Consider the following 27451-nt stretch of genomic DNA (forward strand, 5'->3'; position numbering starts at 1 on the left):
AGCTGTAAAACTCATGAATCCAATGTTGAAAGGTCAATTATAATTCAAAATAAGTCACACTATAACAACACAAAAACCGTTTGGGTTATTTTAGTAAAAACACTTCCAAACCCTCAGGAGGTTTGTCTTAAACAGATCCAAATGACTGCACTTAAAGCCCTTGGATATTTCAATTCCTCCTTCCCTCTCATTTACTTCTATGCTCAGAAAGAATAAGGGAAGCCATAAACAGGAAGTGTTGCTGAAAAGGCTAAAATCTGTGTTGTCTTTTTTCCTTTCCTTGTGCTCAGGTCTCTGGAGAAAAAATCATGAGGGCCACATACTGAAAACTCACTTAAAGACATGAAAGACGCGACAATCACACAGATATGGGTAAGAATTGAGGAAGGAGTTATTTTTCTATTCTATCATATTTTAGCTTGGATTTGAAACAATACAGTAAAAAGAAATATTAGGGCTTAGCAATGCTTCAGAACCTGCTCTGAGTCATATGGTGATGCCATTTTAAAAATCAAGAGCTAAGACAATTGTCTGCTACTGGATTAAAAAAAATGGGAAACCAAAATATTAAAAAGTTTAGAAACTTAGAGAAATACTATCACAACTAAGAAATAGATTCTTGCATAGTTTAATAGAATGTTTTAGTTATAAAACACATATGCCACCTAATTCTTTCTCTACAATACATGGAACCAGTGATAATCTGGTTTCTGCGATGACATTTTCTTGGCTTCATTCAATTGTCCTCATTGAAAGCTATCTTCTTTTTTTCCCATTAGGATTGTATCTGCAGGAAAAGAAAATATGGTTAAAATGGTTCCAAATGGGTCATGGAATTTTCCTGAATTTTCTGGAATTCCCTGGTGAAATGATTTAGGCCTGCAGCCTTGCCCCTCACAAACTGGAGATTCAGGTTGGAAATTCTATTTTTGTTCATGTCAATGTCCATCTAGGCCCAACTTTGTCCTTTGCGTTTTAGGGTCTGTAAAATGTCTGCTACTGAATCCACTATAGGGTGTTTCTGAGGGATCCAGTCAATATGATAGTAAAGAGTTTTCAAATTATACAATACTATTTAAATAATGAAAACACATTCGAATGAGCCCCTTTTGCTACAAAGGCACGTTTGCTTTCCTTTCCTTTATTTACTTTCCTTTCCTTTCCGGTTTGGAAACCTTGTCAACCAAGGACTGAGACTAAGCATTCAGAATGTTCAGCTTGGTCTTGTAGATAGAACACGGGTCCAAGAGGCAGAGGACCTGGACTCTAATCCTAGCTCTGCTACTTGCCTGGTATGTGACCATGGCTAACTCACTTATCTTCCCTGTGCCTCAGTTTCCTCAACTCCCTCCTTACACTGTGATCCTAAGGAGGGGCAAGGACTGTGTTCAACCTGATAAACCTGCATCTAACCCAGCACTTAGTGCTTAACACATAGTCAGTCAATCTTAAGTGCTTACAGTGTGCAGAGCACTGCACTAAGCGCTTCGGAAAATACAGTATAACAGACTTGGTAAGCACGTTCCCTGTTCATCATGAGTCTGGAGGGGAAGACAAACATTAATAAAATAAATGTTACAGATATATATATATATAAGTAATATATATATAAGTGCTATCTTAAGTGCTTGCTATGTAAAAGCACTTAGATACCATTAAAAAATCCCCAAACCCTGGAAAAATGGTCTACCTCATCTAAATCCACTGGCAAATCTCAAAAAGTGTTGTTTTGTAAACTTGAACTTTTACAAACAACCTGTAGGATCAGCTAATTTTAAAGATATATCAGTTAGGGATCATTAAGATAATCAAAAATATAAATTATATTAATATACATCTATTAATATATATCTATATTTTATATCTGGGAAAATAATGTACCCCCAGAACCCTGGTTGATGTCATTACCTTCTCTTTCCTTTTCCCTCTACATTGTAGGCTTGATGTGGGCAGAGAATGTCTGTTATACTGTATTCTCCCAAGTGCTTAGTACAGGGCTCTTCACACAGTAAGTGCTCAATAAATATCATTGATTAACTAGTGCCAGTTCTGATATAAAGAAAAGACTACTGTGGCCATTTAGACTACTTGGGACAGGAACTTGGTCATCCCCACCCCTCTGTTTTCCCCCCAAAAACGTTGCTTTAAAATTCTAACTGAACCTTTTCTTTCATTCATTCAGTCATATTTTTCATACATTGCTTCATACGTGAACTTAAAAATCAAACAAATCAAATGACTTGGCATTTTAACCTCCTTTCTATCAGATCCCATTCGTCAATCAATTTTTCTTAGGCAGCAATTTGTCCCAACCTGGAAGCCTAATTCCATCACCTGCCTGGCAATATTAGCTGGGTAGTCCTCAGTCTTCTGGGGCTATAATGATCTTGAGGACCAAAAGGAGGTACCAATCCCCAAACAGGAGCTTGCCACGAACCCAACGAGCATTTGGAAGGAGGCCATGAGGGAGAACTTTTAGTTTCAGTACAGAGAACATTCTGGTGAAACCTTGATGTTTTAAATGCCTGGAACTTCGCATACTGTAGTAACTCAGCTGTGGGCCGCTGAAGAAAAGCCACAGGCCAACGAAATGACGGTGCCACCACAAAATTCAGAAAACAGTTACTGGGTACTCATTAACAGGAAGAAATTATAGGCCCAGTGAACTTGGGGCCAAGGGAGCAATAATAATAATAATAATGTTGGTATTTGTTAAGCGCTTACTATGTCCAGAGCACTGTTCTAAGCGCTGGGGTAGACACAGGGGAATCAGGTTGTCCCACATGGGGCTCACAGTCTTAATCCCCATTTTACAGATGAGGTAACTGAGGCACAGAGAAGTAAAGTGACTTGCCCACAGTCACACAGCTGACAAGTGGCAGAGCTGGAATTCAAACTCATGACCTCTGACTCCAAAGCCCGTGCTCTTTCCACTGAGCCACGAGCAATACCATTAGACTGTGAGCCCTTCGTCGCGCAGGGATTGTCTCTATCTGTTGCCGACTTGTACATTCCAAGCGCTTAGTACAGTGCTCTGCACCTAGTAAGTGCTCCGTAAATACTATTGAATGAACGATGAATTAGCTTTACCCTCACAGATCTTTGAGCTAGCCCATCCTGCCCCTTGGAGCTAGAAGGGGGCCAGAGGTCTGTTAGACCGTCAGCTCCGCTGGGGCAGGGAGAGTGTCGACTTACTCTTTAGCACTCAATACAGTGCTCAGCACCCAGTTAAGGGCTCGATAACCATGACTGATAAACTGATTCAGACTGAGCCATCACGGTGGCTTCAATCCTTGCCCTTTACTAGCGGGGCCCAGCTCCCAGCCTGCGGACCTGTGAGCGTGAGTCATTTCCTTTGCCAGTCCCGGGAGGCGAGCTGCTTTCTGTCCACCTGCCTCCTCACTGCGAGACTGTTGTCAGCACCTGCACCCCCAGAATGGGCCAGCTGGGCAGAAGCCTCCAGATGGTGAGAGGGGATATTTATTCATTCAATAGTATTTATTGAGCGCTTACTATGTGCAGAGCACCATACTAAGCGCTTGGAATGGACAAATCGGTAACAGATATGAACTCAGTGATGGCAGAAAAGGATACCGTTACTGTTTTTCTGTCCTCTGACTGTAATAATGTTGGTATTTGTTAAGCGCTTCCAATGTGCAGAGCACTGTTCTAAGCACTGGGGTAGATACAGGGTCATCAGGTTGTCCCAGGTGGGGTTCACAGTCTTAATCCCCATTTTACAGTTGAGGTAACTGAAGCACAGAGAAGGTAAGTGACTTGCCCACAGTCACACAGCTGACAAGTGGCAGAGCGGGCATTTGAACCCATGACCGCTGACTCCCAAGCCCGGGCTTTTTCCACTGAGCCACGCTGCTCGCTGTGGGCAAGGAATGTGTCTGTTATACCTTCCCGGCACATAGTTCAGTGCTCTGCACACAGTAAGTGCTCAATAAATACAATCAATTGACTAGTTCTCCCTGGGGTTGAGGGTGGGGACATTGGGGGGATGCTGGAGAGGAGGAGGGGCGAATTTCATTCGTTCATTCATTCATTCATTCATTCATTCATTCATTCATTCATTCATTCATTCGTATTTATTGAGCGCTTACTATGTGCAGAGCACTGTACTCAGCGCTTGGGATGTACAAATCAGTAACAAATAGAGACCGTCCCTGCCCTTTGACGGGCTTACAGTCTAATCGGGATTTGCCATGAGAGGTTTGTGTATGAAAGCACGTGTGCATACATACACACACACGTGTGTTCACTCCCAGGTGCACACCCCCAAGAGAATGCAGAAGGCAAGGGATTTCAGAGTGCTAGGAAAGGAATGTCTGAAGGTCAAAGGTGGCTGGGAAGTGGAGAGATGGAGTGAGAAGGGGAAATCTGACAAATAGATTCAGGAAAGAAGCTTGCAGATGAAGGAGCCTGGGATGGGCCAGAAGGACAGGGGAAAGACTAAGCACTTAATTCTGTACCCAGTAAGAATTCAAATGAATATCACTATTTGACTGGAGTGAATGGCCTGGAATGCTAAAGCCCTGGGACCAGAACGACTGCATTCAAGGGCAGGAGTAAAAAGCCTGGGAGGAGACCAGGGCTATGAAAGGTGCCCAGCCGGACTGCGAATTGGCAGAGCCGCAAGAAAGACTGGCCACCAATATGGTGGGAAGAAGACGAGGAACGATTATATCACCACAGAAATCCTGAGCTTAGTTCACAGTTACTACCTGTGACCACCCGAACTTGGCACATGATAAGCGCTTAACAAATACCATTACTATTTACTCACTAGAGGGGACTGGGTGATCCACGCACACTTCATCGGCATACAAGAAATTAGACCTACACAACTGTGTACACCTCCAAAGCCCTGCACCTGCACGAGGTCCTTTAAAGTGAGGGAAATTTTACCTGAAGAGGTCATCGGCAAGAGACTCTTCTTTCGCACGTTGACTCTGAATCTGACAAAACAAAACATGCTTTCAAAATATTGCCCAAGGGGGAATATCTATTTTTTAAACTGTCTTCAGATATCCTCTCTTCTATGTGCCCCCCTCAGATAGTATTAATTTTCCTTCTCTTCCCTAATGCACGGCAACTGTGCAGTTGTCCCTCCTCCTGTTTGAAAGATGACACTGCCGAGGGTGAGATTTTTATCAATATGTGCACATCCAAGGCTGACGAGATCAATACGTGACTGGAAATCCCATCTCAAGGGACACTTAAAGACTGTCCCATGCTGCATCACTGCAATTGGAACTCACAGTGCTTGCTCACGGTTTGGTTTTTCCTTTTGGAGTCATGATCTCCTCAAAGACTCTGTTTTATACTGTAAGCTCCTTTTGGGCATGCAATATGCCTGTTTATTGTTGTAGTTTACTCTCCGCCGCGCTTAGGACAGTGCTCCGCACACAGTAAGCACTCAATAAACACAATTGAATGCATGAATGGAGGCTCCCCCGCCATAGCTTTGTTACTCTCTGTGACATGCTCAGCCACTGGTGAGTTTCTTCAGGCCCCTGAGTGTCTCTCTCGCCATTTCTTGCCTACTGATTTGCAAAAGTGAATGCTTTCACCTGTCCTTAGAACATATGGTGCTACTAAGAGCTACCTCATTAAAAACTGTCAGAGTAGCTGAAGAGGATGCTCACACGACCAAACCTATTTAGGAAAAACTCAATTAGCAAGTGACTAACTGGCTGCTGTGTGCCCTTGGGAAAGTCATTTAACTTCTCTTACCTCATCTGTAAAATGGGGATTAAGACCATGAGCTCTAGGTGGGACATGGAGTTTGTCCCACCTGATTATTTTGTTGTATCTACCTCAGCACTTAGTACAGTGCCTGGCACATAGTAAGCGCTTAACATACACCATTAAACAAAAACCAAAAAAAGCAGTCAGTTAAGCATTGCTTAATGCTAAACAGGTAAGGGAAAACATTGTCGGTATGTATGCCCCCTAAAATGCTTTAAATTTTTTTTTCTGTAACACTGTGATTTTCATATTATTAAAATAGTTGTAAACATATCAGAGATTAACCTTAATTTAGGCAGACAGGAAAGTGTAGCTCTGGATTTCCTGCCTTAATGACACATGTTAATCTTACTGCTTTATAACTGCTGGTGTTTTGGTTGAATGGAATGACTGCAGGATATTTACTTTAAATTCAGTTTTGAACATAATTTGTCACTAAGCAATATACCAGGGAGCAAAATGTAGATAGATAAAAGCAAACTTATCGTTACCATTCCCTACTTACCTCCATTTCTTGCCTTAACCACTCTTCTAATTCTGCATTCTTCCGAGCATGATGAGCGATGAGATCTGATCCCCCAATAATTTGGGGAAGCTTGCCCGCCCCAGGATACGCTACCTGTTGGATATCAAAAATGCCCCAAATCATGATGCAGGTTAAAGACCTTAATCACGGGAATAACTGCATTTTTCACGAAATTTAAGAAAAGAGACATTTAGCTCTCTTGATCAGGAGAAGGGCTATGCAAATTAAATGATTTCAGCGATTCTGAAAGGGTGCCATGAAGCAAAAACTGAGTATTTCACTCCACAGTCACTAAATGGAATAGTTTTGAAATATGATTTCTGTTTGCCAAATAAATTCAATCAACTGTATTTATTGAGTGCTTACTATGTGCAGAGCACTGTACTAAGCATCTGGGAGAGTACAACAGAATTAGCAGTCATGTTCCCTGCCCATAACGAGCTAATGGTCTAGAGGGGGAGACAGGCATGAGTCAAAATCCATAAATAATTTATAATATACAATTTAGAGATGCGTATAAGTGCTGTGGGGTTGGGGGTGGGGTGAATATCAAACGCCCAGAGGTCGCAGATCCAAGGGAAAAGTAAAAGCATAATTTATATACTAGAAAATAATTAGTCCCCCAAAAATTAGTAGTCAAAAAAATTTCTAGGCAATATATTTGGATTGGAATCTAGTTTTCTTCTTTATTCTTCTAACTTGGACTTCCTGTCATCTGAAGTATGGTAGTTTGCAGTTATGATTAAGATCCTACTCTACCAAATGAATTCTAATAAAAACAACTTGCCATAAAGTCTACAGAAATTAATGTTCAAAATATTACAGCTGAAAGGAAAATGTCTGCTGCTTTCAGCCTTCGCTGCTTTTTACTGGCCTTAAACATTTTACAATTGTAGTACAGTCATTTAAATACCAAATGCCTCCAAATGACACATGTCCCCTGTTTTATGGTTGTCAAGTTTTAAAAAAGAAACAAAATTGGATTCCCCCCCACCCCCAACAGAGGCAGTGTGACAGTCAAGGCTAAAATTTATTGTGATAACTCTGAGCAGCCTCGTCTCCCCTGCAGCCCCAAATTCCAGGCAGGACATAGGCTAATTTCTGACTCTCTCTTGCCTAAATAATGCAGCTGCAAAGGAGACGGAATCAAACTAGACCTCCCCAAAGATACTTCCCTTAAATACCAGCACGATCCAATTTGTAAAAGTAAGGATTTAAAAACGTACACTTGTGTTCAAAAAAAATCAGAGGCTTTTGTGAACAGCCCTTAAATCCAATACCACAATTCACAATTTTAAATGTAAATAAATCTATACATTTAAGCTCGAACCGTGTGTGGCTTCATTTCTCATTTGTCTGTTGTTTTTATTCAACTACACGAGACACTCTGTGACATCTACAGAAGCGTTATTGTCTCGTCTTGTCTTACGCTGTCGAGCCGCCTGCGATCCATCGCAACTCCATGGACGCGTCTCTCCCAGGACGTCCCATCTCCATCTGCAGTCGTTCTGGTAGTAAATCCGGGGTTTAGCAACCCTTAAAATACTTTCAGAGTGCCCTCTTGTGATCAATTACAGGAAATTCTGTACCGAATTCTGTACCGACCTTTTTGAATTTCTTGAAGTTATTCCGATGTCCGTAATCACTTCTTACGGTGGAGGAATTTCTGGCTCTAGTGTGGCCAACCACCAGGGATCTGAATTCGGTCAGCAGAAGCTTTTTGGGAAGCACCTCGCTGTCATCTTGACGGTTTTCGTTATTCTAAGGAAAAAAGGGTTAAGGAGGGGAGGGAGTAGGGAGAAAGAAAAAGTAAAAAAAAAAAATAAAAATGCTTCTATAATGAATCCCGCAAAAATCAATTCAGGTTTCAAGCAGGCTGCCCACGAAGGGATTGGAGAAATAGGAGGGTGAGAGGTAGCATGAGAAGCACAGAAGGACCCGGGAAGCGGCATGGCAGAGTGGAGAGAGCACGGGCCGGAGAGTCAGAAGGTCATGGGTTCTAATCCCAGCTCTGCCGCTTGTCTGCTTTGTGGCCTGGGGCAAGTCGCTTCATTTCTCTATGCCTCAGTTATCTCATCTGTAAAATGGGGATTGAGACTGTGAGCCCCACATGGGACAGGAACTGAGTCCAACCACCCAAGTGCCCAGAGTAAGCACATAACAAATACCACAAGTAATGGTATTTGTTAAGCGCTTATTATGTGCCAAGTTCGGGTGGTCACAGGTAGTAACAAATCAGATCCTGATTCATCAAAGGTGAATGAAATCCCTGTGTACACGTGGAACCTGTCTGACCCCCCTTCTCAGCTCAGCCCCCAGGCTCCGACTCTGGCCCAGGCCTCCCATCCACTGCGAAGGGAGGGAGAGGCCTATAGAACGCTACCGCAAATGATCAGTGTTTAGGAAGTGTGGTTCTCCAGCCCAAACCCAACTGGGCATTTTTACCTCTGTCTGGTCCCCCAAATTAGGACTTGGGGAGCCTGTGAGCTCTCTGCTCATTTTAGTAAGTACACAAGAAAAGTGGCCTGTCCAGAGTCCCAAACTTCCCACTGATTTAGTTGGCTCAAACAAAGAGCTCATTTCAGTCATTCTAAGCTGTCAAAAAAAATTTAGAAAGGCAAAAAAAGGCTCTGATCTCCCCATGGCATACGCAGCAGTAGATATTGGACAACAAAGGGACAAACTAGGTAAGAACTATAGACTTGGCTGCCTACAAGAAACATACTGTTAAATTGGAAGGATGCTTGATTCATTTCAGTGGAAAACACCCATGTAAAACTAAAGTCAAAAAATGTGTAAGGCTCCTAGGAAATCACTGAATTCTATAAAATGAACAGAAAATTCCTCACGTTTTGCTGTTCGGGCACACGTTCAGGTGATTTTTTCTTGATTTCATCTGTCTTCCCAAGTTCATTTTCTTCCTGTTTAACAATAATAAAAATTTTTTTTTTAAAAAACCACGTCCCTCGCTTTGATGAAATTTCAGTTACTCCTTATTACACAAAGAAGTGAGACCATTCTATATTGTCTTCAAAAAGTCCTTACCCACTCTGATTGGTAGTTGCTGCTAATTAATGTCCTCGAGACGGTCTTGTTGAGATCAATAATAATAATAATAATAATAATGATGATGATTATAACAACAACAACGGTGGTATTTGTTAACTGCCTACTATGTGTCAAACACTAAGCACTGGGGTAGATACTACATAACTAGGCGGCACATTGGGTTCACAGGCTAAATGGGAGGGAGAGCAGGTACTGAATCCCCATTTTGCAGATGAACTGTGGCACAGAGAAGTTAAGTGCACCTTCCACTAGACCACACTGCTTTTCTGGACCAGAGAGACCTGAGCCAGCACCAAGGAACAGATAGGAAAAGTGATGCTTGGCCCCAGTGTGGCTGCTGTTGCTGTATGGGTGAACTCGTATATGTGGCTGCCTGCTGGGCAAAGGCAAGGGAGGCTTTTGTTTCATTTTTTTTTTTTTTTTTTAAGCCGGGAGGGTCCTGGAGCAGAACCCCTTTTGACTAAATAAAGACGGGTTCACTTTCCTTTATCTTTTTTCTCAAAATATAATGGCAGAGCTTGCCCTAGTAAAGCTAGTGGTGCTGCAAATCTGATATTTAAGTACTCCTACCCCACATTCCAGCCCCATGTCCTCCTCCCTACTTAGACTGTAAGCCTGTTGTTGGTAAAGGACTGTGTCCAACCTGATTGCTCTGTATCTACCCCACCACTTAGTACAATATCTGGCACTGAGTACGCACTTAAATACCACAATCACCATGATCATCATTACAATCATGCACAATAATGATTGCAAAGATAATAAGAGAACATCACTTACTGATGCTCTATTATTCTTCTGTATTATTTCTTTATCTTCAGGAATGTTATTCTCTTTCGCATCCAACCTTTGCTTTTTCTTTACACTGGCCCCATTCTCCTGATTCTCTTCTCCCATCTCACTATCGCAATCGTGCTCAAAGCTCTCAATTGCTTGTAAGATATCGGGCTCCAGCGCCAAATCATCAGGCTTTTTTCTCTTCTTCAGTGCAGACTCTGCCTCAGGTAAAGATCCAGCAGCAGTACGCTTTTCTGTATCATGCTCTACGTTCGATCTAGAAAATGAATCACTTGATTTGGGCTCCAGAGTCAAGGGCCCCTTTTGAAGCTGTTGGCTTTCCCTGCTGCTGCAGGGCGAAGCAGGAGTGGGCTGAGTTTGTGCCAAAAGTGAGGAACTCAGTTCTTCTGTTTTTGCTGATTTTGATGCAGGCATTTCTTGCTCTTCTTCATCTCTTTCCCTTCATCAGAGATCAAAACAAGAGTGTTTGCCATGTCTAAATGATATTTCTCAAATTTCCTCAGGTAAAACTCAAAGCATTTTACTCTGAAACTAGTGCGTACCAATCATCATCATCCTTTACAGTATTTAGAGTGCTTAACCTGTTCTCTCTCTCTCATACACTCACTCTCCGCAAATGTCCTGTTCCCCGACAGAGACCACCGATCTTTTGATCCCCTCCATCATTCTAGAGCCATCATGCCCCATTTGGTCTCCACACCCAAACTACCGTCTTGATGCACAGAGTGACGCCCTCAACGCCACTTCCTCCGTTCAACTGAACTCTCCCGCTCCCCAACACCCCTGCTGATCTCGTAAGACATCCTGGTCACTTCCACAGTCCACTTCCTCCGCTCTTGGGCACGAACTGCTGACAGAAACCCAAACACCAGGCCGACTTTGTCCACTTCAAACTCGTCCTCACTTGTGATAGCTCTGCCCTTCTCTTCCTCCTAATTCGGACTCCCACACCTCTAGGTCCGGCCAAGTGTTCCATACTTTTAACTCCTTTCTCAAACCTCCTGTTCCTCATCCCCCCATATCTCTTTCCCTTAATGAATTGACATTATTGGAAAAACTGAACCATCGGGCATGTTCTCCCTAAAATCTCCCTGCTCCTCTTGACACTCCTGTGCCCTTTTCGACTTCCCTACTATCCCCAGCAGTATCTCGAGACACTCTCTCGCCTCCTCTCAAAACTGCCCGCTTTAGTTGTGCCTCTGACCCCATCCTTCAGAACTGATTAAATCACTTGCCCCTTCCCATCTTCCCTCCCTAACCACCATCTTCAACCATTTACTTTCCAATGGCTTCTTCCCCAGTGCTTTCAAGCTTGCTCACATATCCCCATCCTAAAAAAACTCTCCCTTGTTCCTACAGCTCCCTCCATGTATCGCCCATCTCCCTCCTACCGCTCTTCTCTAAAGTCCTTGAGGGAGGTGTCTACACTTGCTGCCTCCAATTCCTCCCCTCCAACCTGGTTTCCGCCCTTCATTCCATGGAAACGGCCCTAAGGTCACCAATGATCTTCTTGCCTAATCCAACAGCCTCTACACCATTCTAATCCTCCTCCTCCTCCTCTAAGCTACCTTTGACACGCTGACCACCCCCTTCTCTTGAAAACATTATCCAACCTTGTCTTACTGACTCTGTCCTCTCCAGGTTCTCCTCCTATCTCTCTGACCGTTCCTTCTGTCTCTTTCATGGGCTCCTTTTTTGTCTCCCTCCCTCTGACAATGGAAGTCCCTCAGGCTCCGTATGGGGTCCTCTTTTATTCCCATCTACACCCACTTCCTTGGATAACTTATTTGCTCTCAAGGCTTCAACTACCAGCTGTAATAATAATAATAATAATGTTGGTATTTGTTAAGCGCTTACTATGTGCCGAGCACTGTTCTAAGCGCTGGGGTAGACATAGGGGAATCAGGTTGTCCCACATGGGGCTCACAGTCTTAATCCCCATTTTACAGATGAGGGAACTGAGGCACAGAGAAGTTAAGTGACTTGCCCACAGTCACACAGCCGACAAGTGGCAGAGCTGGGATTCCAACTCATGAGCCCTGACTCCAAAGCCCATGCTCTTTCCACTGAGCCACGCTGCTTCTCCGATGGCTCCCAAATTTACATCTCCACTTTGCTGCAGTCTTGCATTTCCTCCTGCCTTCAAGACATCACTAACTGAATGTCCTGCTGACACCTTCAAATGAAAAATGTTCAAAATAAAACTATTTATATTTCTACCCCATTCCTGTCTTCCCCATCCTTCAAATCACTGTAGACAATATTTCTACTCTCCCTAACAGGCCTGCAACCTTGGCATTATCCTAGCCTTCTCTCTTTCACACAACCCATATATTCAATCTGTCACTAAATCCCGTCAATTCTATCTTCACAACATCACAAAAATCCACCCTTTCCTCTCCATCCAAATTGTTACTATGTTGATCTAGGCATTTATCCATTCCCGCCTTAACTACTGCATCTGCCTCCTTCCTGAACTCCCTGCCTCCTGTCTCTCCCCACTTCAGTCCATACTCACCCTGCTACCTGGATCATGTTTCTAAAAAACTGTTCAGTTCATACCTTCCCCCTCCTCAAAAACCTCCAGGGGTTGCCCATCTGACGCCACATCAAATAGAAATTCCTGATTATTGGCTTTAAAGCATTCAATCAGCTTGCCCCCTACTACCTTTTCTCACTGATCTCCTACTAGAGCCCAGCCTGCACATTTCACTCCTTTAGTGCCAGCTTACTCCCTGTGCCTCCATCTTGTCAATCTCAATGCCAATACTTTTCCCATGTTCCCCCCTAGTCTGGAACTCTCTTCCCCCTCCATATATGCCAGATCACCACTCCACCCACCATCAAAACCTAATTAAAGTTACATCTCCAAGAGGCCTTTCCCGAATAAACTCTCTTTTCCCCAACTTCCTCTCCCTTCTGCATCTATGACATTGAATCTGTACCCTTTAATCACTTGATATTCACCCCACCCTCAGCCCCACAGCACTTAGGTACCATATCCATGACTTATTCATTTGTATTAGTGTCTGTCTCCCTCTCTAGACTGCAAGCTTATGGTGGGCATGGAACACGTCTACCATCTCTACTGTATTGTAGCCTCCCAAACACTTAATACAGTGCTCTGCACATAATAAGTTCTCAATAAATACCACTGATTAAGGATATTTAAGATAGACTCTCTGTCCTTAAGGCTTATAAGTCTAGTGGTTACACGTCTACAAAGATAAAATTTTCCAAGGGCTTCTACTTAAACTAATTGGTGAGAAAGTTTTACCCATGCCAGAACACCACTAAAAATTCAAAGAATAGTCTAAAAATGAATTTTTACTCAGAATCAAAAGAGTGGAATGAAAGGGAAAATACCTTTTCTTTGTAGTTGGCTGGAAATAGTTTTTAATGGAGTAAGTTTGTTGCTGAATATTTCTCATTCTATTTAATTTAGGTGGTGAAAGTTGGCTCTCTTGGTCACTGAGCCTACTCATCTTTTGCGACGTTATCCCAGCACTTACACAAGATGTGTTGGGTGTCTCTTTTACGGTAGGTGCATCTTGTGACTGCATTCTGCCTCTTGTTTCTATTTTAAGAGTTTCGTCTTCTTGTTTTTCACTCGAATCCATACTGGAATAAAAAAGCCAAAAAAAAATCCCAGGTAAACATATGTCACTAGCTAACACAGATCAACCATGTTTCACGTTTTACAGCATGGTCTACAGCTGCTGAGATTTAAAGATCTAGGGGCACTGGAATTTAAAGCATTCTCTGACGTCTGAATTTTGGTTACCTCTGTGACTTTAACTCCCAAGATACTGAAGTGAAAAGTCTCCGCAGCTTTCAGACACTGTAATATTAATAAGGATAACTGCTCTAAGCAGGGAGTCAATATAAAGCAATCAGATCAGACACAGTCCCTGTCTCACAAGGGACTTGGCCTAAAGGAAGAGAGAACAGATATTTCATCCCCATTTTACAGATAAGAACCGGGAGGCCCAGAAAAGTCACGTGACTTTTGGCATCTGCCTGAAATGTAAACCCCTGCCCAGGCAGTATACCAGATGCACCTATCCTTTTCAGAAACATCTCTGCCATTGTAGAAGACACAAAACTAATAAGCACTGCTAATACAAAAGAGATTACATTCAAAAAACCAAAGAGGTAAGAATAGAAAGTACTTACTGAACTGTAACCATGTAAAAAAGACAAAGTACCACCATATACAAGGGAAATTGTTTCCCAATTTATCAATAATATGGGGGTTACTTGAAGCAAAGGACACCACAGTAGCAAGGTCCACAAAAGACAACTGTATGGCAGGCCTGAGGATAATGATGGAGTACGAAAATTGCTAGACTCTCAAAACCAGATGTAATTCCCTATTACCAAAGAGGACTGCATGATTTGCATTACCTCTGAAATAATAATAATAATAATTATGGTATTTGTTAAGCACTTATGTGCCAGGCACTGTACTAAATGCTGGGGTGGATACAAACAAATGGGTTGGACTCAGTCCCTGTCCCGCACAGGGCTCACAATCTTCATCTCTATTTTACAGATGAGGTAACTGAGGTCCAGAAGTGAAGTGGCTTGCCCAAGGTCCCAGAGCAGACAATTGGTAGAGCCGGGAATAGAACCCATGACCTTCTGACAGGCCTGTGCTCTATCTACTCTGCCATGCTGCTCCTCTAGTTAACCCAAGAAGCCAATCTCCAAGACTTTTGCCCTACACCTTTCTAAGCACTAAATATGCTTTTCCATGTTACATGTTATAGATATTAATATTAATTTTCCTTAAATTGAAATAAAATTATTCAATTTATTCCTTATATCAAACTCAAAACCGGTACATCCGTGGAGATGAAGATTCAGTGGCTGGTTGCAGGCCTTGTAGATTCTATATTGCAAGATTTTTCACAACCATTTGAAGGAGAAATACTGATGTATAAACCAATGGAAAAAAACTGTAAGAAAGTTGATGGGTAGAAGAAAGCTACAACCCAAAGAAGGCACACACAAAAAAAAGGTTGTAGATTAAGATATCATGAAATTGGTCTGGAAAATTATTGCCAGAGACGATTATGAATGAAATGTACCACTTGTTAAGCATCAGGATTTTCAAAGAAAAAGAGGTTTTGTTTCTCCTAGCGAATGAAGAAAGGTCTTTTAAAACATCACTGCTTTGGAGATAGGATGAAATTGAGTGGCAAGCTTACTTAGAGACTGGGCATATAGGGGTAAATATTTTGATGCATCGCTCAGAAGTCGGATGGTCCCTAAATGACGCACGCAGATTAAATTCTGAAGCATCCTGGGAAAGGCTCCTGGCACAGACCTTCTTTAATCTTGCATTAAATTATAAGGCACTGCTAACCAAATAGCAACTCAAAAATAAATGTAATCGATTTCCAAAGATTTTTTTACCATGTATCCGCTTGTTCAGATTCGGTATCAGCTACATATGCTGTGACGTTCATTGTGGCACCAGGCATTAAAGTCTCGTCTACGAACAAGCTCTGAGAAACACCTGGCCTGGGGATTCCTGACCTTAATCCTGCAAATCAAACATAGGTACAGTTAGAATACCAATCTTCCTGAACTTCACCATATAAGTATCTGTCTAACGTCCACAAATGTGCAGCAGCAAACATGATACTATATTAAATAGCCTGCACTGCACCCGAGTTTGACTGGTAAAAATGCAGAGTGCCCCCAGATCCGAGGCACAAAACATGGTCACTACAATGGAAATGATAAATCGTATACTAGTATGAATAAAAACCAACAAATGGTCTTTATTTTCAGAAAAAGGAAACCCACAAACACTTGTTCTCTATACCTGTGGTAACGATAGATGGGATGAGTATGGATAATGAAAATGCATTCATTTTAAAAACACAATCTCAGGTTTCTTTCCCACCAAACTTTATCATCACAGAAGACAACAATGATACTTATCCCTGATGGCTCACTATGGGTCAAAGAACTGTGCCGCGTATTGGGGCAGATTGGTCACAGTCCCCGTCTCCCATCCTAACATACGGAGGGAGAGCAGGTGTCTTATATTTTACAGTTGAGGAAATGGAGGCACAGAGAAGTCATGGCCTTGCCCGAGGTCACAGAGTAGGTCAGGGCATAGGTGGGATTAGAATTATGTAACTGACTGATTTATATTTTTGCAACTTGTTTATTTTATGAAGGGGAAGCCACTGGGAGTCACACAGCCTATGGCAGGTAAAGACTAATAGGGCCAATGGGGGGAAAAAGGAAAGGGGGGCAACTCAAGTGAACTCTTCCCAGTGCTTACTACAATGTTCTGCACAGAGTTCTCAAGAAATACCACCGGGTGATTGAATGCCTCGGGCCATACACTCTGGCTGCCCTTTCTTTCCCCATTCCAGACTTCAATACCAATTTTGCTACCATTTGCCCCAATCTCTTGCATTGTTATTGACGGTACAATACTCCCCAGAGTGGCCCTTTCGCCTAGCAGAGGAAAAGGTAGCCAAAGAAAGTAGCAGGGATCTGGAAGCAGCAGTTTTGGGGCTACTAGACACCATTTTTTTATGGAATTTGTTAAACACTTACAGTTTGCAGGTACTGTATTAAATGCTAGGGTAGATCTAAGCTAATCAGGTTGGACACAGTCCATGTCCCCCATTGGGCTCACAGACTTAATCCCCATTTTTACAGACAAGGTAACTGAGACAAAGAGAAGTGAAGTGACTTGCCCAAGGTCACAAAGCAGATGAGACAAGTGGCGGAGCCGGGATGACAACCCAGGCCCGTCCTCTATCCACTAGGCTACGCTGCTTCTCAATGGTATGCCATGGGTACCTGATAGCCACTCCAGAGGCAAAAAAGACTGAGCGAAAAAGTATGTCACCCCACACTCCGGCAAGTGCTTATAAGGGTTGCCTAAGGTAGGTATGAGAAAGAGAAAGGGGGTTCAAGAGGCCCGGATGACTCCCAAACTATATAAAATCAGAGTCCGTGGGTCACTGAGAGGTGACAGATCATTCCTTCAGACTGCAGAACATAGTCTGTGCTGATGCGGTGCTCAGGTGTGAGTGTCCTAGTTTGTGCAATTGCTATCCACTGCTCCCTTCATCCCTTTTCAATCTCCCTCATCGATCAATCAAGATTTTATTTATACTAATGTCCGTCTCCCCACCCTCTAGTCTGAGAGCTCGTGGTGGGCAGGGAATGGGTCCGTTTATTGTTACATTGTACTCTCCCATATGCTCACTACAGTGCTCTGCACACAATAAGTGTGCACATTATATCATTCAGTTATTTATTGAGTGTATTTATGTGCGCACTTCACAGAGTATATGATAGCTAGCAGATAAGCTTCTTGCCCTTGTTGAGCTTACAATCCAGTTTGCGATCCAGCAGACGAGAGAGACACTAGAATCATTTATTGGTGGGTAAATGACAGAAGGCAGATATGGAGGTGGGAGAGGGCTTACTTGGGTACACACAAAGTGCAACAGGCAGTGGTGAGCACCTAAATGCATGCTTAGCACAAAGTGTCAGGGTCACTGTGGGAACAGAACTGGACAAATGAATCACGGAAGGCCTCCTGGAAGAAGTGGATGGCAATGTTTATCTGCACCGGCACACGCATCGTGAGTATTACATGTAATCACAGACAAGATCATTGAAGAATCGATAAGATGCTCTTTTGATTACCTGCAGTGGACTGGATCTGAGGGTTACAAAAACTCTCTGTAGACATGAAAATAACTGCCAATCCAATTTCGGCTTCAGGAATAGTTCTAAGTCGCTGCCTGTTAAAGCAAGGTAGTTTTAGAAAAAATGCTTAAAAAAGGAGCTTTATTCCACATCTTCTCGCATGAGGCAATGCACTTCAAAACCATACACTCACAAAACGAAGGGGTCTTCAATTATCTGGCAAGTGAAAGTGGGTAGCAGTCATAGTAGTAATCTCTTTTCTAATGCATTTTCTGTGTACAAAGCACTATACTAAACACTGGGAAAGAATAAACAGGTGAGCAAGGTGATCCCTGACCCAGAAGGGGCTCGCATTCTAAAAACGGGTTTGTGCATGCATGCGTGACTGTTACCTAAATGAAAGGTGAGGAAGTGTTGAATTCATCATTTGAAATCAATCGCACACTTTTGCTCTTGATCAAATATAGCAATGCAGAAAAATGTTGTTTTATACACAGTTATTAGGATCACGCATTACAGCAAAAGAATGCAAGACCTGAATAAGTTAACAGAAGTCATGATACAGCCAAGCCATCTCTCCTACTATACCTAAAAATCACACATTTTAAAAGCTATTTTGGAAAAGACACTCTGACACGGACAGAAAAAATAAATAAATAAATGTCAGGTTAGTCTTGTGCTCCTGGAAGTTTCAATTTTAAGGTTAATGAGATTCTTTGGGAAAAATCAAAAATAAAACACTTGGGCCCAAGCTTGCGTCTGCTTGCCACCAGGAACCGGATTATTAGCTCCCTCCTTCCAACTGCCAGGTCCTCGGGAGTTGACGTAATAGTATTTATTAAACATTTGTGTCTAAAGCACTGTTGTAAATATTGACAAATAATATGACTTTTGAGAATTAGATGTGGACCTGGGCCCAAACTAAGAATAAGAGGGAGAGAGGAGAGTGAGGAAAGATATGTTAAGGAAAGACAATGGACCCTATAATCACAAGTAATCAAAAATGTACAGTGCAATCATGGACATTTATCATAATCAAAGAGTTTGGTTGGATGGGAAGAAATGCAGGTGGCAGGGATCTGAGTTACTTGCTGTTTTCTCCTGGTCTTGCCTTGTGGAAAACAACATTCTATACCTCCTAGAGGGAGGGCTTGGCTATCAAGAGGATATGGTCCTAAACTGGCTCAGCTATCCTCACCTTTCCTCCCCCACCACTCCAACACCTTTTTACCTGTCCCTAATACAGTCTCCTGGGTCCTCTTCCACCACAGCCCAGCCATCCACTGTCATTCTTCTCCCCCCAGGCACTAGCTCGTCAACCTTGTTCCTGCCTTTCTCCCGCTACCTGGACACCGCGTCAGAGGTATCTCCCTCTGTGCTGGCTGGATCAGTTCCCGGCTTGGTCTTAGCCCCCTTCTCCACTGCTGGATTCCACATGCCTACCTGGCTCTCCAAATATCTTCTACCCTCAGGAAGCAACGGGAACTAGCGGAAAAAGCACGGGCCTGAGTGTCAGGACGTGGGGTCTAATCTCTGCCACTTGCTTGCTATGTGACCACGAACAAGTTGCTTCATTTCTTTGTGCTTCTGTTATCTGTAAGATGGGGATTCGCTACCTGTTCTCCCTCCTATTTAGACTGTGAGCCCCATGTGGGACAGGGACCATATCTGACCTGATGACCGTGTATCTACCCCAGTGCTTAGAACAGGGCTTGACCCACAGGAAGAGAGTTGGAAATGAGAGGGGTTGGGAAAGAAAGAGAGTTGCCTTAGAGTGCTACAAGACTTTATCTGGGTTCTGCAGGGAGAGAGAAAATCAGGGTAAAAGAAATCACTTGTTTCTAAGTCAACTGGAGCTACAACTGAGCTCAGGATCTTACAGCGGAAGACCTAACGATGAGCCTGGGGGGTGAACCTGTGCTATCATGATCAGCCGTAAAATTAATCTATCATGGATGCCAGACATCTGTGCTAAATATGTGTTTTTTGACATACGAGGGAGTGCGTGTATGGGAACGAGGCAGTGTGCAAAGACAGCTTTCAGCTATCTGCAGGGAAACAAGTCCCTGACGGGGTATCATTCCAGAGGAAGCTGATGAAAGAAAGAAAGAAGGTGTTTCAGGCAACAGGCAAAAACTTTACTGGGATCAAGAGGATCAACAAAAGGGCAGTCATGACACAGAGTGAAAATGCAAGATTTCCTTCATTCTTCCTCCACAACATCTCCAGAATCCATCCCTTCCTCTCTATCTGAACTGGCACCACACTGGTCCAAGCACTTATCATATTTTGACTCTTTGGCATCTGCTGCCATTGCTGAAGCTGTGAAGGTTTTACAAAATTCATGACATCCAAGTTTCTTGTTAAGTTCTAGTTTCTATATCAAATGTTATTTAATAAGAAACTGTGAAGGAGTACCGTGCAAGATGCTAGAAGAAAAAGATCACCTGGTTTACTACAATGAATAAGAACACCCAAACTCTACCTTTGAAGAACATTCAAAATTGAATCGATCCATGTTCCGTGGGAGAGTGGAAAAACCACCTGTGAGTTCGTTATTCCTACTTCAACAACACAAGTTGCAGGATTTAACAGGAAGGAATTGTCTGTATTTTCTTCAGTCAACAACTTCACTGCTCCACCTCCAAGAACAATTGCTGAACTCAACTTCTTATACTAAAAATAAAGAAATACATAATTTTAAACATACAGTATAACTGATTTCTGTAATACATGTTTATATCAATACCCTACAGTCATTTCTAACTGTATTTGTTAATAATAATTGTGATGTTTGTTAAGCGCTTACCATGTGTGAAGCACTATACTAGATGCTGGGGTAGATACTAGATGACCAGGTCCTACATGGGCCTCACAGTCTTAGTAGGAGGGAGAGCAAGAATGAATCCTGAATGAATGAGGAAATGAATGAGGGAACTAAGGCACAGAGAAGTTAAGTGACTTGTCCCAGGACACACAGCAGACAAGTGTTGGAGCTGGAATTAGAACCCAGATCCTCTGAAGTAATATTTTACTTGTAAGCTGGATTCTCTAAAATTCTATTTTCCATGAAGATATTACAATCTTCCCACCTCCTCCTGATGGAATATCTTTCCCAGCACTTGTTTCCATTTTCCTTTTTAGCTGGATTGGTCCTCTCCTCAATCAATCAATTAATCAATCAATGTCATTAGTATAGAACACTGAACTAAGCACTTTAAGAGTACCTTAAGATTCAAATAACTGAATCCTTAGTGTCAGCAATGGTGTCTCTAGGGGAACACATAGAAACTCTAGAGACTGTGGGGGAATTCTGAGATCCTCGTAATCCCAAGAGGTAGGAAATTCTCTAATTCCAAATCCTTCAAGGGTGATAGCACCAATGGCTATATTCTGGTGTAGCGAAAACACCCACGGAGAACTCAAATTTCAGCTACGGAATCATGCTTCTCCCTTAGATGTCCAGTTTGATAAGAAAAGAGCAAGCGGAAAACCAGAAACTAATGATAAACCTGAACAATGCCCAGAAGTTGAAATTTATTGCGGTCTTGGTTACCCAAAATTTGGCTCGGCAGATTTAGCTATTGTAGTTCATTCATTAGTATTTCTTGAGAGCTTACTATGTGCAGAGCACTGTACTAAGCGCTTGGAGTGTACAATTCTGCAACAATCCTTGCCCAATAACGGGCTCACAGTTTAAACGGGGGAGACAGACAGCAAAGCAAAACAGAACAAAACAAGCAGTCTAGCGCAGACATCATCAAAATAAATAGAATCAAGGAGATATACACCTCATTAACAAAATAAATAGGGTAATGAATTATACAAATGAGCACAGTGCTGAGGGGAGAGGACAGGGGAAAAGCAGAGGATGGGCGGGAGGGGGAGCAGAGGGAAAGGGGGGATCAGTCTGGGAAGGCCTCCTGGAGGAGGTGAGCTCTCAGTAGGGCTTTGAAGAGGGGAAAAGAGTTAGTTTGGCAGATGTGAGGAAAGAGGACATTCCAGGACAGCGGTAGGACGTGGGCCGGGGGTCGATGGCGGGACAGGCGTGAACGGAGGACAATGAGGAGGTGAGCGGCAGAGGAGCGGAGTGTACAGGGTGGGCAGTAGGAGAGAAGGGAGGTGAGGCAGGAGGGGGCAAGGTGATGGAGAGCTTTGAAGCCAAGAGTGAGGAGTTTGTGTTTCGCATGGAGGTCAGTAGGCAACCACTGGAGGTTTTTGAGGAGGGGAGTGACATGCCCAGAGCGTTTCTGTAGGAAGATGATCTGGGCAGAGGAATGAAGAATAGACTGGAGTGGGGAGAGACAGGAGGAAGGGAGATCAGAGAGGAGGCTGACACAATAATCCAGATGGGATATTATGAGAGCTTGTACCAGCAAGGTAGCAGTTTGGATGGAGAGGAAAGGGCAGATCTGCAAATTCCCAATCTGATGCAAGCACGGAAATGTGCTTATCATGTGCCAACAGGAGCTGACAGACGTGGGGGTTCATCTAAAGAGGCAGTGTGTGTGTGGTTTGGGGGGAGACAGAGGAGAGAAATATACCCAACCAACAAATTTAGTTGGCAAAAAGCCAATGTTTAAGTTCTTGACCTTCTGGACAGGCCCATTACCTGTTTAGCATTTAGAAATACAAAAGTCTTCCCCCTGAAGATCTGTTTTCTTTCCTTACACTCCGACAGATCAAGATTATCAGTGCAGATAGCCGGCTCGTCGACTGGTGGATAGAAACTGTAGGCACAGTTGAATTATATTAAAATTTTTTCCATCTTACAAAACAAGCAAACATGCTTTTTACTCTTCTAAGTTAAAAATGCTTTCTGAGCTCTAGGAACGCTTTATTTGATTTTCTAGGAAAGCGGATATAAAAGACAAATTCATAAGGAACATGAGAATTTTCACCACTAAAGTTTAATCACATGATAAAAATTCATTAATATGAATTCAGATCCCACTCATATAGATTTTCATTTGTTATTTAGAAATTAAAGCAATCACAGGTGATCTTTCTAAATCCATGATGGTAACAGATATCTGTTCAACTGGACTACAGCGCAATTGACTACCTTGCTAATTTCCTAAAAGTGATCAAGCAATGAATGGAAACCAAAGTTTAATTTCAGCCTCAGACTAAATAATACCTCCAGGATACCATTATAATGTTATAGTTCAGAATGCAAAAAAAAATAAAAATCCAACAATACTTTATGTCACTAACCGGACATGTAGCTAACCAAAACCCGTAAATAATCTAAAAACATTATGTGAATCAGTCGAATAACCTATCCCCCCTGCAACAAATTTTTGCCTAAGTAACAAAGCTGACTATAATGACTTGGTTTTTTAACCCCTTTCCAGGGGAAGATTTTTACCAGTGAAGTGGCCAGAAGGAAGGAAAAAGAGAAGGGACCCAGCCAATCTGAAAAAACCAAATAGTCTGAGGTATTTTATGCCAAAATATTAGTACTTTAGACAATAGTGCCTTGCAGTTTTCACCAGCATTGAATGACCACACAATAATTTTCTCTAAATTCTCCTGTTCTCCTGGCTGGCTAGATCACATAAGAGCACACTGAACTGAACGCTGCCAACCAGAGAGTGTCTCAATGAATGATGGGCTCCTCGAGAAATGATAGAGAAAGGACTGAACGTCTTTTGGAAGGCTGACACGGTGTGGCACCAATAGGACTTCAAACTCCTGAACGAACTAAATGTCAATGACGGGGGCATCGTCTCCACCGCCCCCCATTAAAGAATGAGATTCCGTTTTTCTATTGGGAATGCCTTTTTAAAAGTGCTGCTTTTAAATGGGAACTTTTTTTTTACTTACAAATTTCAAAAAGAATTTCAAAATGGTTCTATATAGAACAAACAAAAATCAGACCAAGTCAAAGCCATATGTAAGTACCTAATTGTTTTTTTTTTAAATTGATTTCCTCTCTTCCAGAGATGCAGAAAAAGAAAATTATATTTTATTTCATGTTAGGTACCCTCAAATCAGCCAACCCCTTCAAATCTCACTCTTTTACAATGATTCAATGAGTTATTTCAATTAGCTATCTGGAACTTCATCTATATTACAAAGGAGGAAATTTTGCCGGAAGCATCACCAAGAAATTAAAAAGCAGTAGAGTTTCAAAGACATTACAGACTGTACAGTACACTGGTTTAGGTGCTAAAGGCCCGAAATCTATGACTTCCACTGATCAGCTATGTTAAATGCTTTGGGACCCGATCTCTATAAATGTAAAATAGGGATAAGACGATTGCCCTCATTTCAAATAGACTTGGTGAGGATAAATGAGATAAAGCTTCATGTGCCTTTACCAAAAAAATTCTACACAAAATTCAAAGAAATAGAGTGAAGTCTTCCAAATAGAAAAAATGGCTTATTTCCATATAAAAAGCATTTGTGGCACCTTAAAATCATTTTTAGCTATTTGTCTTGCTAAAAGCTGTTCATTTTAGAGCAAGGCAGAATTTACGTCGAGTAAAGAATTCTGGGCTGTGGGTTGAAAATAAAATGTGAGTTGATCAATGTACAAACATGTTTGCAAGGATGTTTTTAAATAGCTTCTTATTGATCTCCTGAAAAAACTGAGGTGGAGGTTTACGTCTTGGTCCAAGATAATAATAATAAATGTTGTATTTGTTAAGTAATAAAAATGATGGCATTTGTTAAGCGCTTACTATGTGCGAAGCACTGTTCTAAGTGCGGGGGGGGGGGATACAAGGTGATCAGGCTGTGCCACGTGGAGCTCATAGTCTTAATCCCCATTTTACAGATGAGATAACTGAGGCACAGGGAAGTTGAGTGACTTGCCCAAAGTCACAGTGCCGACAAGTGGCGGAGCTGGGATTAGAACCCATGAAAGTACTTTATTAAAAGCTGAACACTATATTTAGAGGTGGAGTAGATAGAAGATACGTTAGGTTGGACAGAGATCCTGTCCCAGATGTTGTTTAAGGGGAAGGGAGAACAGGTTTTGAATCCCCATTTTACAGATAAGGAAACTGAGGCAAAGAGAAGTTAAGTGATTTACTTGCCCAAGGTCACACAGCAGGCAAGTGGCAGAGACAGGATCAGAACCCAGGTCCTCTGACAGGGACTGGCCCATGTCTTTCCACTAGGCCATACTAGATCGTACTTATAACGGCAGTGTTTTTTCAGGGGAGAAAATGTGACCGATACTGAAATACACACTGAAAGTTAAGATTTCTACTACATGGCAGTGAAAGCACGTAATTTACCTTTCAAGTTTTGGAGGCTGTTTCTTGGATTGAATGGCTTTGAGAAATTCCACAAAATACTCCGGCTTGACAATCGGTCGACCACAAATCAGTGCACAGATTGTCTAAAATGAAGAAAAATGATAGCGATGGATTCATTCAGCGCTTGCAACAGGCCTGTGTTAACCCGGATACTGTGCTAACCACTGGGAACAGACATGTTAATCAGCTCGGACCGCTTCCTTGGCCCCCACAGTGCTCACTCATCAAGGCGTGACTTTGTTATCAATCAACCCATCATATTTATTGAGCACTTACCGTATGCAGAGCACTCTACAAAGAACTGCATGACTTCTCCAGAGGATACTTCACTCTCCTACCTGGGTTACTTCCCTATAAAATCATTCGGCACACAGTTCTCCACATCTCCAAAACCTCCGGTGGTTACCTATTTTCCTCTCTGTTCCAGGCAGAAACTCCTAGCCGTTGGTTTGAAGCACACCATCAGCCTGTCCTCCTCTCGTAAGCAGGAGGGTCCTTGGGCCCGCTCCGGGGAGTCGAGCGACTCTGGGTTGAGCCTGCTGCCCAGAGAAGGAGCATTCAGGAGCCCCAGAGGGTGATGGGGAACTAGAGAAGCAGCGTGGCCTAGTGGATAGAGCACGGGTCTGGGACTGGGTTCTAACCTCGGCTCAGCCGCTTGTCCGCTGTGTGACTTTGGGCAAGCCACCTCACTTCTCTGGGTCTCAGTTTCCTCCTCTGTAAAATGGGGATTAAGACTGTGGAGCCCCATGTGGGACAGGGGCTGTGTCCAGCCTGACTGTCCTGTATCTAACACAGTGCTTGACACATAGTAAGCACTTAACAAATACCACCATCACCATCATCCCAGGAACGGGGACTGATTTAGATGGGCAGGCCCAACATGGGGCAGAGCGTGTATATCGATCGATACCCTTTCCTTCCTCTTAAATGTCACGACTGTGCCAAGCGCAAGTTTTTATTTTCCTACTGTGCTTTAGGTAATAATTCATTTAAAGTCCATTAGTTTGACTCCCCCCGTTAGAATTAATGAGTCTATTTTTTAAAAATAGTAAACTAGGGTTAAGTTGGACTTCCATACTGGTTAAATCCAAAGATCAACTAGAGTCTACCTTGTAGCAGCAACAAGAATGGTCCTTGAGGCTAGAAAGAAAAGGCATTTTGGACTGCGGAAGAGAAAGGAGGGGCAGCAGAAAGTCTTATTGAAATAAGGTGATCGGGAAACGCCCATTTCAAAAGGCATATGCTGTGTAGATAAGGAAAGGCACTAAGAATGAGGAAATAAAAGAATGAACACCTGTAACCATGCCAAAGCTTAGAAAGAAGCAAAAGAGGAGGAATGGTCTAAAATAGAAAGTTTGGGGGATTTAATAGATCAGTCATACTAGAGTGCTTACTGTGTGCAGAACACTGAACCCGGCGCTAGGGAGAGTACAATATCACAAAGTTGGTAGACATGCTCCCTGGCCACCTTTGTTTTTACCCTTTTTTTTTTACCTCATTATCGGAAAGCAGAAATCAGAGCAGCCTGCAGTGCTTGTGAGTTTTTTTTCAGACCAGAAGATTAGGACTGTTCTATAAAGGAAATCCTTTCTATTTTGTATCTATCTAACCGCTAGATTCAGCTACAGTCCAAATGCATGAATTCATACACAGATTATCCGCAACTTGGACATTCCACAGTTTAGGTAGCCCACAGGGTTCGGGCCCATTCTCTTTACCCAGCTCCTGTATCACTTCTAGGAGCAGGGGAGAATTGGTGGAGTAGCGGGGAATCTCACATATCAGTTGCCCAACATCAGAAGCCATTCCAGGAAAAGGGCCCAAGATTAGATGGGTCTAACTGGGACTTATTTGAATTTTTTGTTTAATTATCCATGCAAATGCTCTCTACTGGCAAAAACAATCAAAAATTTGCTTTTACTTGTAGTAAAATGGTTGGCGCACTCTGCATTGCATCAGAAAGTTCCAACATCCAAAAACATTCCACTTGCTCCAATTATTGAGATCACAGAGCATCAGCTGAATTCATCGTACTAAGCGCTCGGATGAGTACAATGGCATTAGACACGATCCCTGCTCTCGAGGTGCTTACAATCTACTTTTGTGCCCAGCATAGCATGCAGGACAGAGTGGACTCGTCGGAATCACTGCTTTTTACTTTCACCCCGGGGACGGAGGCCTGGGGTAGCCCAAAATAGTTGACCTTGTTGTCTATCCCTGTAAATTTTTCAAGGACGGCCTATTGGAAAATGTTTTGGCTACCTACGCTTTTTTATTTTTAAATCATTTTGATATCTTCAAAGAGAATTTAATTAAAATGCAACAGGCTTGGCTA

General features: G+C 42.6%; 1 protein-coding gene across 1 annotated transcript in view; it reads right to left on the reverse strand.

Moving 5' to 3' along the window:
- Positions 1 to 612: 612 nt before the first annotated feature.
- Positions 613 to 27451, reverse strand: part of NBN (nibrin) — a 38516-nt gene continuing 11677 nt past the window's right edge. Inside the window, exons 5-16 of the mRNA XM_029062893.1 lie at positions 25096 to 25199; positions 22458 to 22575; positions 20331 to 20521; positions 17843 to 17940; positions 15572 to 15701; positions 13517 to 13771; positions 10133 to 10589; positions 9133 to 9204; positions 7889 to 8044; positions 6263 to 6376; positions 4915 to 4964; positions 613 to 787 (exon numbers count right to left, since the gene is read on the reverse strand). Of these exons, the coding sequence (XP_028918726.1) occupies positions 757 to 787; positions 4915 to 4964; positions 6263 to 6376; positions 7889 to 8044; positions 9133 to 9204; positions 10133 to 10589; positions 13517 to 13771; positions 15572 to 15701; positions 17843 to 17940; positions 20331 to 20521; positions 22458 to 22575; positions 25096 to 25199 (1776 nt within the window). The 3' untranslated portion in view covers positions 613 to 756. The remainder of the gene's footprint in view (positions 788 to 4914; positions 4965 to 6262; positions 6377 to 7888; positions 8045 to 9132; positions 9205 to 10132; positions 10590 to 13516; positions 13772 to 15571; positions 15702 to 17842; positions 17941 to 20330; positions 20522 to 22457; positions 22576 to 25095; positions 25200 to 27451) is intronic.

Source organism: Ornithorhynchus anatinus, chromosome 4 (genome assembly GCF_004115215.2).
Source record: "Ornithorhynchus anatinus isolate Pmale09 chromosome 4, mOrnAna1.pri.v4, whole genome shotgun sequence".
Lineage (NCBI taxonomy): Eukaryota > Metazoa > Chordata > Mammalia > Monotremata > Ornithorhynchidae > Ornithorhynchus > Ornithorhynchus anatinus.